This window comes from Cherax quadricarinatus, unplaced genomic scaffold, assembly GCF_038502225.1.
Source record: "Cherax quadricarinatus isolate ZL_2023a unplaced genomic scaffold, ASM3850222v1 Contig181, whole genome shotgun sequence".
NCBI lineage: Eukaryota > Metazoa > Arthropoda > Malacostraca > Decapoda > Parastacidae > Cherax > Cherax quadricarinatus.
This window is the reverse complement of record NW_027195207.1, coordinates 34,276-52,443: the sequence shown is the minus strand read 5'-3', so window position 1 is coordinate 52,443 and position 18,168 is coordinate 34,276. Positions and strand designations below refer to the sequence as shown.

The 18,168-nt window shown below is 40.8% G+C and overlaps 1 protein-coding gene across 1 annotated transcript in view; it reads right to left on the bottom strand.

Moving 5' to 3' along the window:
- Positions 1-17,128, bottom strand: part of LOC128701507 (replication protein A 70 kDa DNA-binding subunit) — a 236,694-nt gene extending 219,566 nt beyond the window's left edge. The window contains exons 1-2 of the mRNA XM_070080161.1: positions 17,100-17,128; positions 16,191-16,325 (exon numbers count right to left, since the gene is read on the bottom strand). Coding sequence (XP_069936262.1) covers positions 16,191-16,214 — 24 coding nt within the window. The 5' untranslated portion in view covers positions 16,215-16,325; positions 17,100-17,128. The remainder of the gene's footprint in view (positions 1-16,190; positions 16,326-17,099) is intronic.
- Positions 17,129-18,168: the final 1,040 nt, after the last annotated feature.

Sequence of the window (18,168 nt, the reverse complement as noted above, 5' to 3'; positions counted from 1 at the left end):
CCTGCCTTGGTGGAATCGCCAGTGTGTTAAAAAAAAAAAAAAATAAAGTGGTCAGAATTTTGCCAATTACACAAATTTCAAAAGATGCAATTTCCAAATAGGTCCAGAACAAACAAGACGGATATTCCCTGGCAATTAAAATAACATTTCCTATGTTCATTAGTCATGTCCCTAGGCCCTCTTACATTCTCTTTGCATTCCACTTTGAATTTTTATTCTCACAAAAATAGAAGATTTACTGTTATGCAGACTACTGCATTAGTGTAGAAATGGTATAAATAATATCAGCGCACTTGTGAAACAATATTAGACTCACCAGTTGACGTTTTGGGAGGGATGGCATGATTTGTTTACTTTTGAATTTTGGAAAAATCGAAATTTTAAATTGAGCTCAATTTCAAGGTATTTTTCTTTGAAACCAACAAAATCATCTCAATTTCTGTAATATGTCTTCCATTCTATAAAATGAGACCAAAAAAAACTAGAATAGAAATTTAAATAGCATACAAAAATACACGGGAAAGTCGCTTTAAACCAAAATCACGGTTGGAGTTATTTTTTCATTATGCTCTGTGTGCTGCAGGATTTTTTTATATGCAACTGACCACATAGACCTATTCTTCTATGTAGGCCTACCAGCTTTCCTCAGATTTGAAGGCACTAGACCTTATAGCGACTAGTATGCACCAACCTTGGCGCCGACTAGTATGGCACCAACCCGGGAAGAGGTTAATGAGTGTACTATATGCATTTATCCCCTTAGGAGCTTAATGTCATAGTAGGTATATGGCCAGGCAGGATGCCATACCTCCCACGCACTTTCACAAATAAATACTTTTCACCTTCACCCTACATTAAGAATACAAATATTTTAAGGTAAGTAATGATGTACTGTATATGCATATTATTGCACTTAGGAGCTTTAACCTTTAAAGGGCAACCCCTCTCAGACCCTTTTTGTTCTGGGTTGCCAAAATTTAAAAAAAAAAAATTAGTTTTTCTTATGAAAAGATAGAGAATCTTTTCCGACATAATGACACCAAAAGTATGAATTTTGGAGGGAAACTTATAATTATGCTCCAAGTTAGTGGTCTCAACAACGCTTATGCATCGCGATTTTGCCCACTTTGAGCCCTAATTTCCAATTCCAGTGTGCTAGTTGGCAAAAATCATAACTATTTTGTAGAACTCCATTTTTCTATCGAATGAGTACAAGAAACCACCCATTTACCAATTTCAACTATCCTATAAAGTGGTCAGAATTTAGCAATTTGCCAATTTCCACAAATTTCAAAAGATGCCAATTTCAAAATAGGTCCAGAATAAACAAGAAAGAATTCCTGGCAATTAAAATAACAAGTTCCTGTCTAGTCACATCCCCAGACCCTTTACATTTCTTTTCACTTGAATTTTATTCTTACAAAAATTGAAGATTTATGTTATGCAGATACTGCATTAGTGTAGAAATGGTAAATAATATCAGACTTGTGAAACAATATTAGACTCACCAGTTGACGGGTATTGAAGCTTAAGATGATTTGTTTACTTTGAACTTAGGTAGAAATTGAACATTTCTGCTACTTAGAGCTCAATTTCAAGGTACTTTAATGTAAAACCAGTCAAAATCATCTCAATTTTAATATGTTTTCCCATTCTATAAAATGAGACCAAAAAAAAACTAGAATACAATAATAAAAAATATACAAAAATACAGACAAAAGTCGTGTTTTAATCCAAAACATGGTCAAAGTTTTTTCTCATGACTGTGTGCTGCAGGATTTTTTATACTGCAGACACTGACCACATAGACTCATTCTTTCAATGTAGGCCTACCAGCTTTCTCTCACTAGATTTGAGGGCACTAGAATTTAGGCGACTTAGTACGTCAAAAACCCTGGGGCATAAGCCGGCTAGTAGGGCTGAAAACCCCAAGGTTGCATCACAGATAGTATGTGTGGTGGGTCCGGGAGGGCAGACACCGGGACTTCTTAGAGTAAATACTACCACCTTTGGCCTTACATTAAGACTACAAATATTTTAAGGTACATAATGAGTGTACTGTGTGTTTTTACTTTTTAACCCTTTGACTGTTTAGGCCCTTTTGAAACTGTCATTCTATGTCGCTCAATTTTGAAAAAAAAATTATTTTTCTGTAAAATGATAGAGAATTTTTTCCCGATGGTAATGACACCAAAGTCTGAAATTTGGTGGAAAACTCGTGGAATTATGCTCCCGCTTTACGGTCTCAAGTGAAGGCGATCGGGCGATTTCGCCGACTTTGAGCCCTTTTTTCCCAGCCAATTCCATTGTTCCACTTGACCAAACTCATAGCTATTTTTTAGAACCCCATTTTATCTATCAGCTGAGTCAAGAAACCTCCCATTTACTAATTTGACTACCTAATGGGTCGAAATTGGCAATGGCCAATTTCATGCAAACTAAAAAGATGCCAATTTCAAAATAGGGTCCAGAATAAACAAGATAGACATTCGTGGCACTAAAATAACATATGCTCTGTCTATTAGTCACATCTCTAGGCCCCTTTTATATTATTATTGCTTTCTTTTTTGGGATTTTTATTCATACAAAAAATCAAATTTACTGTTATGCAGACGACTGCATTATTGTAAAAATGGTATAAATAATCAGTGCACTAGTGAAAGAATATTAGACTCAGTTGACGTGTATTGACGGGGTGGGGATTTATTTACTTGAACATTGGTAAAATCGAGCATTTCCGCTACTTTGAGCTCAGTTTCAAGGTCGTTTCATCGTAAAAGAATAAAAATCATCTCTATTTCTGTAATATGTTTTCCATTTTATCACCTAAGCCCAAAAACGCGAATACAACGATAAATACTATACGAAAATACACCCAAAGTCGGCGTTTTATTCCAAAACGATCAGAGATTTTTTTTTCATTACTTAAGGCTGCAGGATTTTTTATGTGTACACTGACCACAGACCCATTTCTCACATGTGGCCACCAGCTTCCCCACTGATTTAAGCCGCTTAGAATTATTGGTACACATACGCCAGAAACATTGGCTAAGACGATATACACTAAAAGTCAAAGGGTTAATCCAGTTCTACTGCTAACTTAATATATGTTAGTGTAAACTGTTACCTGGCATTTATATGCATTTATAAATGGGAAAAAGGAGTTCTGCTTTCCGCGAAGTCTGCTTTCGCAGTAGCCTGGAACCTAACCTGCCGAATAAGGGTGCCCAACTGTACACATATATTCACTGGACACGTTCCTAGAACTGCTCTAGCTTGTTTGCTTGTTGTTGTGTGGGTGGACTTTGCTGTAAATATGCTGGAGTTACCAGCGTGGCTGGTGTCACAATGATACAACACCACTCACTACCCACACTGCCTTCCCTGTCTCTCCCCACCCCACCACCCACATGGAAATGAGTCACTTTGTCTGCCTTTTAGGGTTAACCAGGTTAATGGTCATAGGGTCATCCTTTCCTTCCTATCTTGCTACTTCCTTTCCCCTTCCCTACTTCTTCCTTCCTTCCTTCCTATCATCTCTTCCTTCATTCTCACCTTCCTTTCCTACATACCTTCTTTACTTCTTCCTTCCTTCCTTCTGGTTTCTGGGCATTGCTTTCAGTCACAACTCCCAAATCATGAAATTCATTTTCACTGACACTCCATCATGAACTCACTTGGGAAAAGAAGAGCCCCAACTGGAGGGGGAGTGAGGTATTCTTACTGCAGGCATGGAAAAAAGGGCGTGGACCACAGACCACGCAGACCCATTCTCTCACATGCGGGCCCTTACGAGCTTTTTTCCTATACAGTGGACCCCCGCCACGAGGGCATCACATAACGTTAGATCCGCCAGTGTACATTTTAACGCAAAATTTTGGGCCTTCGCCAGGCTAAAAACTTGCTCAACGCGAGTCCGAGACATGTCCACGCATGCCTGAGCAGCCTCACTTGTTCCGGGGTGGCAGTGGTTACAGCCAGCCTCCGCGGTCAACATCCAAGCATACAATCAGAACATTTCTAAATCACAGCGCTTCTACAGATTTCACCTTCAAAATAAGTGACCATGGGCCCCAAGAAAGCTTCTAGTGCCAACCCTACAGGAATAAGGGTGAGAATTACTATGGATATGAAGAAAGAGATCATTGCTAAGTATGAAAGTGGAATGCGTGTCTCCAAGCTGGCCAGGTTGTATAGTAAACCCCAATCAACAATCGCTACTATTGTGGCCAAGAAAACGGCAATCAAGGAAGCTGTTCTTGCCAAAGGTGCAACTTTGTTTTTGAAACAGAGATCGCAAGTACTCGAAGATGTTGAGAAACTGTTATTGGTACGGATAAACGAAAAACAGATAGCAGGAGATAGCATCTCTCAAGCGATCATATGTGAAAAGGCTAGGAAGTTGCATGAGGATTTAATTAGAAAAATGCCTGCAACTAGTGGTGATGTGAGTGAATTTAAGGCTGCAAAGGTTGGTTTACCTGGAGTTTACCTGGAGAGAGTTCCGGGGGTCAACGCCCCCGTGGCCCGGTCTGTGACCAGGCCTCCTGGTGGATCAGCCCTGATCAACCAGGCTGTTGCTGCTGGCTGCACGCAAACCAACGTACGAGCCACAGCCCGGCTGATCAGGAACTGACTTTAGGTGCTTGTCCAGTGCCAGCTTGAAGACTGCCAGGGGTCTGTTGGTAATCCCCCTTATGTGTGCTGGGAGGCAGTTGAACAGTCTCGGGCCCCTGACACTTATTGTATGGTCTCTTAACGTGCTAGTGACACCCCTGCTTTTCATTGGGGGGATGTTGCATCGTCTGCCAAGTCTTTTGCTTTCGTAGTGAGTGATTTTCGTGTGCAAGTTCGGTACTAGTCCCTCTAGGATTTTCCAGGTGTATATAATCATGTATCTCTCCCTCCTGCGTTCCAGGGAATACAGTTTTAGAAACCTCAAGCGCTCCCAGTAATTGAGGTGTTTTATCTCCGTTATGCACGCTGTGAAGGTTCTCTGTACATTTTCTAGGTCGGCAATTTCACCTGCCTTGAAAGGTGCTGTTAGAGTGCAGCAATATTCCAGCCTAGATAGAACAAGTGACCTGAAGAGTGTCATCATGGGCTTGGCCTCCCTAGTTTTGAAGGTTCTCATTATCCATCCTGTCATTTTTCTAGCAGATGCGATTGATACAATGTTATGGTCCTTGAAGGTGAGATCCTCCGACATAATCACTCCCAGGTCTTTGACGTTGGTGTTTCGCTCTATTTTGTGGCCAGAATTTGTTTTTGTACTCTGATGAAGATTTAATTTCCTCATGTTTACCATATCTGAGTAATTGAAATTTCTCATCGTTGAACTTCATATTGTTTTCCGCAGCCCACTGAAAGATTTGGTTGATGTCCGCCTGGAGCCTTGCAGTGTCTGCAATGGAAGACACTGTCATGCAGATTCGGGTGTCATCTGCAAAGGAAGACACGGTGCTGTGGCTGACATCCTTGTCTATGTCGGATATGAGGATGAGGAACAAGATGGGAGCTAGTACTGTGCCTTGTGGAACAGAGCTTTTCACCGTAGCTGCCTCGGACTTTACTCTGTTGACGACTACTCTCTGTGTTCTGTTAGTGAGGAAATTATAGATCCATCGACCGACTTTTCCTGTTATTCCTTTAGCACGCATTTTGTGCGCTATTACGCCATGATCACACTTGTCGAAGGCTTTTGCAAAGTCTGTATATATTACATCTGCATTCTTTTTGTCTTCTAGTGCATTTAGGACCTTGTCGTAGTGATCCAATAGTTGAGACAGACAGGAGCGACCTGTTCTAAACCCATGTTGCCCTGGGTTGTGTAACTGATGGGTTTCTAGATGGGTGGTGATCTTGCTTCTTAGGACCCTTTCAAAGATTTTTATGATATGGGATGTTAGTGCTGTTGTAGTTATTTGCTGTTGCTTTACTGCCCCCTTTGTGGAGTGGGGCTATGTCTGTTGTTTTTAGTAACTGAGGGACGACCCCCGTGTCCATGCTCCCTCTCCATAGGATGGAAAAGGCTCGTGATAGGGGCTTCTTGCAGTTCCATGAGTCTGGCCCTGGGGCAGAGTGCATGGGCATGTCATTTATCGCCTGTTCGAAGTCATTTGGCGTCAGGATAACATCGGATAGGCTTGTGTTAATCAAATTTTGTGGCTCTCTCATAAAAAATTCATTTTGATCTTCGACTCTCAGTCTGGTTAGCGGCTTGCTAAAAACTGAGTCATATTGGGACTTGAGTAGCTCACTCATTTCCTTGCTGTCATCTGTGTAGGACCCATCTTGTTTAAGTAGGGGCCCAATACTGGACGTTGTTCTCGATTTTGATTTGGCATAGGAGAAGAAATACTTTGGGTTTCTTTCGATTTAATTTATGGCTTTTAGTTCTTCCCGCGATTCCTGACACCTAAAGGATTCTTTTAGCTTAAGTTCGATGCTTGCTATTTCTCTGACCAGTGTCTCCCTACGCATTTCAGATATATTGACCTCTTTTAGCCGCTCTGTTATTCTTTTCCGTCGCCTGTAAAGGGAGCGCCTGTCTCTTTCTATTTTACATCTACACTGTACTCCTTTTTCTTAGAGGAATAAGCCTTGTGCATACATCGAGTGCCACCAAGTAAATCTGTTCTAGGCATAAGTTGAGGTCTGTGTTGCTTAGTGTATCTTCCCAGCTTTTATCGGTTAGGACTTGGTTTACTTGGTCCCACTTTATGTTTTTGTTATTGAAGTGAATTTGGTGAATGCTCCCTCGTGACTAGTCTCATTATGTTGGTCTGGGGCTCCACGCATACATGTCTGAACCTCAATTATGTTGTGATCTGAGTATATTGTTTTTGATATGGTGACATTTCTTATCAGATCATCATTGTTAGTGAAGATGAGGTCTAGTGTATTCTCCAGTCTAGTAGGCTCTATTATTTGCTGGTTTAAATTGAATTTTGTGCAGAGATTTAAAAGCTCGTGTGAGTATGAGTTTTCATCAGAGATGCCTCCTGGTGTTATTACTGCAACAATATTATTTGCTATATTCCTCCATTTTAGGTGCCTTAAGTTGAAATCCCCCAGGAGCAAGATGTTGGGTGCAGGAGCTGGAAGATTTTCCAGACAGTGGTCAATTTTTAACAGCTGTTCCTGGAATTGCTGGGATGTTGCATCCAGAGGCTTGTAGACTACCACAATGACAAGGTTTTGGTTCTCAACCTTTAGTGCTAAAACTTCCACTACATCATTTGAAGCATTAAGCAATTCTGTGCAAACAAGTGACTCTGCAATGTACAGGCCAACCCCCCCCCCCCCTTTTGCCTGTTCATTCTGTCACATCTGTAACCTGGGATCCATATTTCGTTGTCCAAGTGATCCTTTTACTTGTGTCTCAGTGAAAGCCACGAACATTGCCTTTGCCTCTGCAAGCAGTCCATGGATGAAAGGTATTTTGTTGTTTGTTGCTGGCTTTAGACCCTGTATATTTGCAAAGAAGAATGTCATTGGACTTGTGGTATTGTTTCCCGGGGGATTTTTTCCGCATTAGTATCTGTATTGTTGGTTTGGAGTGGAGGCCATCGACTGGGTTCCACCCAGGAATGATTGATTTGGGGTACGATTTCTGCCATTTCCTGCCAGTTTTTTTTTCCCTTTCCCGCCACTAAAAACCTCTCCCTCTTGAGTGGCTGTGGCTACCCAGGTTTTCCCATGGCCTGGATGTTTATGTTTTTGTCCCCCTTTTGATGGTGTGCCTGGCAATTTAAGTTAGCACAGTCTTTCCGACTGAAGAGGTACATATTTCAGGTGAAAAAGTTACAGGAAGGGAGTTTGCATTTTCCTGTTGTCATATGGGCATGGCATTTCCAGGGTGGTCATAGTTGCACGTCCCGCCTGTTTTTCCAGATTTCCCATGTCTGCAGATACCAAGTGCATAGTATGTGCACAGGCTTGGTTTCCGTTTTCCTTGGGTTTCTGGACTGTATTCCTGTTGGTCATGTTTCCTGTCTTATTCCTATCCTCCCCAGCACCAACAATGGAGCTCCCACTAGTTGTTTTTGGAATATATCCTTACTATTGCTAGTGGAGTCCTCTTTTTTGCTATTTCCGTGGTATTTTAGTTTGAATATTGGTTTTTAAACTTATCTTTTACTACACCTTGTTTCCAACCACGCTCCTGTCCCCTATGAGATCATTTATGTGTATTCCTTCCTGCGTATAATTCCCGACTACCTGGACAAAATCTCCAGCTTCACCATTACTGTCTCCCAGGACAGCACCTCCAGCTTCACCATTACTGTCTCCCAGGACAGCACTATCAGCCCCACATTTACTGACTACCAGGACATCACCTCCAGCCTTACAGTTTCTGACTGCATGGCCAGTATCAAGGGCAGTACCATTCATCCCAGACTTTTTATGTTCCCATCTGTTATAGAAAGCTTCCAGGTTGTCTATGAAAGCAGCTTTGATGTTATCCTCTTTTAATACCCTTGTGATTTTAGTTCACAGATTTATCTTATTTGGGCATACCCAAAAACACTTCCCTGTTTTAATACTGCTTGTAGCTAGTTCTTGGATATCTGCACAAGGGGTGTGACACCAATTTCCACAAAAATGACAATTTATCCATGTGGAAGCCCGTTTGTTTGATTGACTGCAGACTATACAGAGCTTCATAATGATTTGAATGGTTGATTTACTGTAATTCTACTAGCAACCTCTTGAATACTCTATTAATAACCTCCTTAAATGAAGCTCTAGCTATTTGTATTTCTATTTCTAACTGTACTTGTATACTGGACAGCTTACCGTGTACGTTCCTGATTTATATTTATTGTTTGTGTTTGATAAGGGCGCCTACAACCCCATCCGTTTACAGTCTGCTTTATTGTCCAACGAAACCGTTTGTAACCAGTCAAGGGTTCGGACCAGTCAAGGGTTCGGACCAGTCGAGGGTTCGGACCAGTCTGATCTGATCAGTGGGTCACTTATTTAAAACATACTGGTTGGTGATTTAGGCTAACACATGAAGGATCTACTTGAAATTATCTACCAGAGTAATATGTGATTTGATTGATACTAAAGTATAACTTACGTGTCGAAGAACCGGTGATTTCTGGCAGCTCCTACAATGACGAACGGTCGAACCTCAACCCTTGTTTATCAATCGCTGTATCTAGCTTTTCTAGTTTTTCTTTCGTCTCCACCACAATAAATACTATATTATCACTATAGTTGACTGGTGGAAATTTTGGAAGAAGGACGCTTTTTCTGTAGTAATATATGCTTCTCGTTGTGTATATTGCGACCGCTGGTAACTACAGGTTATATGAAATTCACAGTATACGTCTGGTATTTTAAGAAAAAAGAAACTAATGAAAGTCACTCCACTCCACTAAGTACCATTATAATACTGGTTAGTTTGCTACTACAACACTGTATTCTGCTATTCACTGGTATCACTAGATTATATGCGAGTACACTAGCAAGCCAGGAAGATTATTAAAACAGCTGACCACTGTGGTAAGATTCTGGCGACTTCTGGCACCTGCCTCTATAGGCTTATCACTTCATTTACAAATTCACCTGTTTTCAAATGACACTTTAGCCTTATCATCTATATACTAGGGAGCCACTGTAGTATACACTATACACTATGTATACACAATGTTATCAGGGAGACTTTCTTTCCTCTGACAAAGAAAAGTTCTATTATTATTATTTTGCACACGGAACACAGGCCTAAGATTCCCCTCTGGCAGTAAACTCTGCTAGGTAGTGCACACTAATTCTCCTTTTTTGACTCAGTATATAATGTTTTCCACTCAAGATTGGTTCCAGGCGCTAGAGGGATGTATCGTATAGGATTGATGGCACAAATTAAAGTTCTAGCACGTAAGAGCGACCGTGTAAACATGAGAAAACCCAGAGCACAACGAGGTGTAGTGTTACCATTGTACTACTAGGTTTGAGAGATTTAAGAATCGTAGTGGCATACATAGTGTGATAAGGCACGGTGAGACTGCCAGTTCGGACCACAAAGCAGCTGAAAAATATGTGCGTGAATTCAAGGAGTACATAGAGGCTGAAGGATTGAAACCTGAACAAGTGTTTAATTGTGAAGAAACAGGCCTGTTTTGGAAGAAAATGCCAAGCAGGACCTACATTACTCAGGAGGAAAAGGCACACCCAGGACATAAGCCTATGAAAGACAGGCTTACTCTGTTGATGTGTGCCAATGCTAGTGGTGATTGCAAAGTGAAGCCTTTATTGGTGTATCACTCTGAAACTCCCAGAGCGTTCAGGCAAAAGAATATCCTCAAGGCTAATTTGAGTGTGATGTGGAGGTAAAGCAGTAAGGCATGGGTCACTAGGGACTTTTTCTATGACTGGTTTCACCATGCATTTGGCCCCACTGAAAAATTACCTCCTGGAAAATAAATCGGACCTTAAGTGCCTCTTGGTATTAGACAGTGCTCGTGGTCATCCTTCAGACGTAGCAAAGCGACTTTCTGCAGACATGAGCTTCATTAAGATCAAGTTTTTGCCTCCTAATACCATTCCTCTCCTGTAGCCCATGGACCAGCAAGTCATTGCAAACTTCAAAAAGCTGTACACAAAAGCTCTGTTTGAAAGGTGCTTTGTAGTGACCTCAGAAACTCAACTGACTTTAAGAGAGTTTTGGAGAGATCACTTTAATATCCTCAATTGTGTAAGCCTTATAGGTAAGGCTTGGGAGGGAGTGACTAAGAGGACCTTGAACTCTGCTTGGAAGAAACTGTGGCCAGAATGTGTAGACAAAAGGGATTTTGAAGGATTTGAGGCTAACCCTGAGAAGCGTATGCCAGTTGAGGAATCCATTGTGGCATTGGGGAAGTCCTTGGGGTTGGAGGTAAGTGGGGAGGATGTGGAAGAGTTGGTGGAGGAGGACAATGAAGAACTAACCACTGATGAGCTGCTAGATCATCTTCAACAACAAGAGGCCACACCTGAGGAAACTGCTTCGGAGGAGGGGATAGACAAATTGAAGTAGTTGTCTACTTCAAAGATTAAGGAAATGTGTGCAATGTGGCTTAAAGTGCAAACCTTTTTTGACGAAAATCGCCCTGACACAGCTATTGCAAGCCGTGCTGGTGACTATTACACTGACAATGTTGTGAAACACTTTAGGAAAATCATAAAGAAACGAGAGGTACAGGCCTCTATGGACAGATATGCTGTGCGACAGAAGTCCAGTGACTCTCAAGCTGGTCCTAGTGGCATTAAAAGAAGAAGGAAAGTAACCCCGGAAAAGAACTTGCTACCTCAAGTCCTAATGGAAGGGGATTCCCCTTCTAAACACTAAGACCATCAACACTCTCCCCTCCTCTCGTCCCATCAATCATCACCAGATCTTCAATAAAGGTAAGTGTCATGTAACTGTGCATGTCTTCTTCAGTTTGTGTGTATTAAAATTAATATTTCATGTGGTAAAAAAATTTTTTTTTCATACTTTGGGGTGTCAGGAACGGATTAATTTGATTTCCATTATTTCTTACGGGGAAAATTAATTTGTCTAACGATAATTTCGCCTAAAGTTGAGCTGTCAGGAATGGATTAATATCGTTAGGCGAGGGTCCACTGTATTTGAAGCTGCTAGAATTTTGGCATAGTATTACGGGACTGCCACTGGCTCTCAAGCCATAATACTATGGGACCGACCCTGAAAGGGTTAACATTTCTATCTTAATCCCATCAATCCTGCCTGCCTTACCCTCTTTCATTTTACCTACTGCCTCATGAACTTCCCCCCACTCACAACTGGCTCTTCCTAACTCCTAGAAGATGCTTTTCCTCTTGCCCTATACACGAAATCACAGCTTCCCTATCTTCATCAACATTTAACAATTCCTCAAAATATTCCCTCTACCTTCCTGATACATATAACTCTCCATTTAAGGAGGCGACAAACCTTTCTGGAGTGATAAAAAAATGAAATTGAAAAATAATGGAAAACAATGTTTTCTTACCAAAAAACAGTGCATAATTCTGGCAACATATAGATGGAATCAGCTTGTTTCTATCATATTTCTAAGTATGTTTTTCCACAAATGTAATATTTTTGTTCTTGCTGTCAGCAAGAGGACATGTTGGCAATTAGTGGGTTTTTCTTTTTTTTAATCCAAAAATTACGATTTTTATGACTGTTTCATTGTAAATCCTCTACATGGCAACTTCTATGAGGACTAAAGTGAAGAGTGCAGAGAGATTGTCAGCAGCCTGCAGGCTGTCAACAAGGATGGAGTGGTGTAACACGGTCATATTTGGCAGGACATAACCATAGTGTTTTACATAAAACATAATTATGTATAACTCAGGAATAAGTTATTGACATTATTTCCCCTCTCATGCAAAGAGTATTTATAGGAGCAACATGATTTTTTCACAAGTTATTGAGGAACGATGGTTCTATTGAATTACGTAGAGGGTTTACGATATGTTTTACCATTTTGTTTTTATTGAACTTTTTCTCCCAAAAAAGTCTTTAAACAAAATACACATTTCAACATTTTGCATAATGCAATCTATTGACATTTCACTCAAACATCCATGTAATTAGATTACCTAACTCATTATCTTTCATCTGATGTTGACTAGAACACTGTAAGTCTTACCAATTTTGTAGTGGAGAGATAGTCTTAAAACATATAGAATAGGGCACTATTTATTTTTTTCTATCTAACTATAAGGAAAAAAGTCACTAAAAACACAGTGTCTGGGTTTCAATTGCTGCTTAATTCACAGTAAAAATTCCATTGAAATTGAACCCCCCCCACCAAAAAAAAAAAATTTTGCTCATCACCCCCATAACCCTCTCAAGGTCCAAAGGCCAAATCTCAAAGGGAGCGCCAGGGTCCAAGAATTTTTGAAAAAAAAAAAAAAAAAAACTTACAGAATTAAAAATAATAATTCTCTGTACATAATAAAACAAAAACTATTTTTTTTTTTTCGATTAGCAGTTACCAAGATATAGAGACGTGAAGTTGACCCTCAATGACCTGGTGGCAATAACATCTGCAACTTCCGTAAAGTCGCATTATTTTATGTTAGGTTTTTGTTACATTTTTCTTTTCTTTTCTAACATTTTTTTTTAACAGTAACTTTTGTGACCTGAGACGAATATAATGTGTAATTGTACACTCCTTGTATTCAACACCACATAGATATTGACATACATATTTTATTCATTCTAGAGTGTATATTAGGGTTTTATGCTATTTATATTGTTTAATATGTCATATTAGATGAACTGTGATAGATAAATAACCCGTAGAGCCGATAATAGCATCATATTGAAGTACAATTTTGTCATGCCTCCTGACAGCAGGAACGGATTCACTGGATTTACATTATATCTCATGGGAAATATTGCTACGACTTTAGCACGTTTCAACTTTAGTACTAGGTCCAGGAACGGATTAAGTATGAAACTCGAGGTACCACTGTATATTGGTATGGTTTGTATGGCAGTAATCTCATTTTTTGGTCTCATTTGATAGAATGGAAGATACATATTACAGAAATAGATACAATTTTGATTGGTTTCACAACAGAAAGTACCTTGAAATTGAATTCAATCTAGCAGAAATGTTCGATTTTTGCTGATGTTCGAGAGCAAACGAATGACGTCACTATCCAATACGTGTCCAACTGGCCAGTCTAATATGGAGTCATGAATGGCTTGACATTATTTATACAATTATTACAATAATGCAGTAGTCTACATAACAGTAAGTCTATTTTTTGTGTGAATAAAAATTCAAAATGGAAAGGAAGTGTAATATAAGAGGGGTCTGGAGACGTGACTAATGTACCGAGAAAAATTTTATTTTTTAGTGCCAGGAATATCTGCAATGTTTATTCTGGGCCCTATTTTGAAATTGGCATCTCTTGAAATTTGTGTGAAATTTGCCCAATTACCAATTTCTGATCACTTTATTGGGTAGTTGAAATAGGTAAATGGGTGGTTTCTTGTACTCAGTTGACAGAATAGATGGAATACCAGCAAAATATCTATGAGTTTGGTAGACTGGAACAATGGAATGGGCCAAAAATAGGGTGTAAATTGAGTGAAATCGCAGACGCATAAATATCGCCAATGGGTTAAGTGTATTCTAACCTAACCACTCAGTAATCCAGCAAAATCACTAAACTGGCACCCTACAGGTCCCAATGGTGTAGGATTGGTGATGGTCAACCTGTAATATGCTTGTTTCTATAATATTTACACAATAAGTGCAGCATGAATACAGCTGCCAGATCTGTGACTTAGTCAGTTGCTGCTAACAAGCCCAGCATTCAGCTCTCAGGTTGGGGCTTACACATGACTTGTTTGTTCCTTACATTTTCGCTAAATATACTTAGAACGTCATAATCGCTAAATATATAAACAACCAATTTCTTGGTTTTCAGGAAAATGACAAAAATTATGAATGTTGCTTGGAAATCACAGCAGCCATTAGGATTACATTACAGTAGGGCCCCACTTATATGGCAGGTTAGGTTCCAGGCTACCGCTGTAAAGCGGAAATCGCCGTAAAGTGGAACACCCTTTTTTTCCACTTATAAATGCATACAAATACTAGATAACAAGTTTACACTAACATATATTAAGTTAGCAATAGAACTAGGCATCAAAAAACAATAAAAAAGTACAATACACACATAGTGCACTCATTACTTACCTTAAAATATTTATAGTCTTAATCTAGGGTGAGACAAGTAGTATTTATTGTAAGAAACCAAGTGTGGTATGTATGGTAGTCAGCCAGGCTACCATACCAGACCAACCCACCCACACATATATTCTATGACATTTAAGCATCCCAGAGCAATAAAATGTATATGCAGTTCACTCATTATTTACCTTAAAATATTTGTAGTCTTAATGTAGGGTCAGGAGTAAGTAAATGAAATAAAACTAATAAATGAGAGAGAAAGAATGAGTGCATGAGAGGGGACAGGTGCAGAGTTATGTAAACAAACCAGGCGAAGGTAAGTTTTGTAAACAAACAAAGTGTACACGTCTGGTTTGTGTACAAGTTACATTGTATACAGGTTGTCTCTACATTGATACGGTAGAATAAATAAAGAAGAACACTCCCGTTCTCATGTAACATCATTTTGAGAAGAAATGACGCTCTGAGTGAAGGCAATGGTAATAAGTCACTCTGACTTTTTTGGGTTATCCTAGGTTCTCTATACATATGTTGTCATGTATGATAATATATGTAACTGTATTTGTGAATACCTGAATAAACTTACTTACATACATACGAAAGGAATAATTTTCTACAGTTACCCCCAGTAACACATTTTCTCTTATGTTAGATTAGAGAAAATATTATTCTTGCCATCACTTGTACAAGTTATCTGGCTACCACATCTCATATTTATGTTTATTTATTCTATTGTGGGGTGTATTTATCATCTTTATATGTTATGTATAATGTTTATATAATTTTGAAAAAAATATCATGGATGGATTAATGAAAATGTGTATATTAACGTAATATACGACATTTAAATGAGACTCGGTGATTATTATTACAGTGGACCCCCGGTTAACGATATTTTTTCTCTCCAGAAGTATGTTCAGGTGCCAGTACTGACCGAATTTGTTCCCCTAAGGAATATTGTGAAGTAGATTAGTCCATTTCAGACCCCCAAACATTCACATACAAACGCACTTACATAAATACACTTACATAATTGGTCGCATTCGGAGGTGATCGTTATGCGGGGGTCCACTGTATCATTACTAATATGACGTCTGGAGACATAAAACACTCTTACTGATTTTAATGTGTACCTGCATGCCAGCACAGTATGTAAGTTTATGTAAGTACAGGTATACATAAGTATAATTATCAGAGTATATATAAAATATGAAATAACTTTTAAAAACACTTAAAATTTTGGAGTTTCCAGACATAATGGAGAGACTTAGTGCTTACGGATCTCACAGACAATGTAAACAAACTGGGTGGGGCGTGGTGACCGTATTAGAAAGTCAGGTGGGGGGAGCCGTATAGCGAGTTTTGGTCATAATTTGAAATGACCGTATTAGCGGAACGCCGTAAAGCGAAATGCCGTAAAGCGGGGCCCTACTGTACATACTTAAGGCATAGAAAAAATGTAGAAATTACTGACAGTACCTGTAATGAAGATGAATATAACATTGACAGACTTCTTCCACAAAAATCTGTTAGCTTTGCTCCCTTTACAGCTAATACAGGATGTTGGGAGCCATCAAATCTTTCTGCTACACTTTCCCATAATGTCAGTTGTACCTGTATGAAAATACCTTGTTCAGTAACCAGAAAGGTTAGGTATCATGGAATAATGAAATTTCCAACTTCAGCTATGTACAAAAAGGTACCACAATAAGAATAAATCAGCAGGATATATATTTACATTTTGTATGTAATTTTCCACCCAAAGGTATAATTCAGAGGGTGAAGGGTTGAGCTGGTTTGGGCATTTAAAAAGGATAAAACAGAATATGATGACTAAGAGGGCATACATAATGGAGGTGGAAGAAAGGCATAGGGATTTACCCAGAAAGGGTTTGAGTAATAGGAGCTTGAGGATACAGCTGCTGGCTTGTATGAGCTTGTCACATCAGAGTGGAGACACGTTTTTATAGTTGAAAGTGCTGTTGAAGTTTTTATGGCATGATATACTGTAACATTTCAGAGGAAAGTTCAGGGAAACTGATTAACTGGACTTGGGTTCTTGAGTGGGGAGGTACAGTGCCTGCACTCTGAAGGAAGGGTGAGAATGTTGCAGTTTTGAGGGTCTTTTGAATTATGATACCTGTGCACTTCCAGTTTCACTCTTACTAAAGCAATGATGAGCAATACTAAAACAAAGTTGTGGCAAATAATAATGAGATCTAGCTATTCCTCTTGAAAAATTCTGGAAGCATGATGAGAAAAAACAAGATTTTCTCAGTCCTCCTGAATGAGTGATGGTCAAAGTATTTTCTTCTTTTGAGTCGCCACTACCTCAGTCGGAGACAGCTAATATATTAAATATAAAAGAAAAGAACTACTATAACTCACTTCTCTTTTTGTGTCATCTACAATTTGTACATCTCCAGAACAGCAGAGAGAACAGCAGAGAGGAGCAGAACAGAGCAGAAAACAGAGAGAGCGGGGAAAAAGGCAGAGAAGAGAGCAGAGCGCGGCACCCGGGCAGATGCAGCTGGTGGCCTGCTGAGCAGATGCAGAGGGGGCCCCAGCAGCTGCAGCAGAGGTCAGGCAGCAGCAGCAGAGCAAGCAGAACGCAACAGCAGCACAAGCAGCAGCATACAGAGCCCGTGCAGCCGCAGCAGCAGCAAAGCAGCAGCAGCAGCAAACGCAGCAGCAGCAAGCAGCAGCAGCCGCGCAGCAGCAGCAGCAGCAGCGCCCACGCAGCCACCAGCAGCAGCAGCAGGCACCCGGGGCCAGCAGCAGCGGCGGCAGCAGCAGACCCGGCAGCAGCAGCAGCAGCAGCAGCAGCAAGAGCAGCAGAACAGGCAGCGGGCAGCGCAGCAGCAGCAGCAGCAACAGCAGGAACAGCAGCAGCAGCAGCACCAGCAGCAGCAGCAGCACAAAGCAGCAGCAGCGGGCAGCGGTGCAGCGTAGCTGGGGGTGCAGCTGCGGCAGCACGCGCAGCAGCTGCGGGCAGCTGAGCAGGGCAGCAGCTGCAGCAGCACAGCAGCAGATACAGCAGCGCTGCAGCGGGCAGCAGCAGAACAGCAGCACAGCAGAGCAAGCCAGCAGAGCAGCGGGGCAGCGGGGAGCTGCGCAGCAGCAGCAGCGGGGCCCGGGGCACCCGGGCAGCAAGCAGAGCCGGGCCGCAAGCAGAGCTGGCAGCAGCAGAGCGGCAGCAGCAGCAGTGACAGCAGCAGCACCAGGGGGAGCAGAGCAGCAGAGGTGCAGGAGCACCAGCAGATGGGCAGTGCAGAGAGAGCAGAGCAGCTAGCCGGGCCAGCAGCTGAAAGCAGGGCTGCAGCTGAAGCAGCTGAGTGAGAGTGAGTTGCAGATGAGCGTGGAGAGTGCGAGAGGGGGAAGAGTCAGAGAGAGCAGTTTGAGTAGTGGAAGAAAGCTGGGTGGGGTGGGAGTTGCAGCATAGTGAGATTAGGAGAGA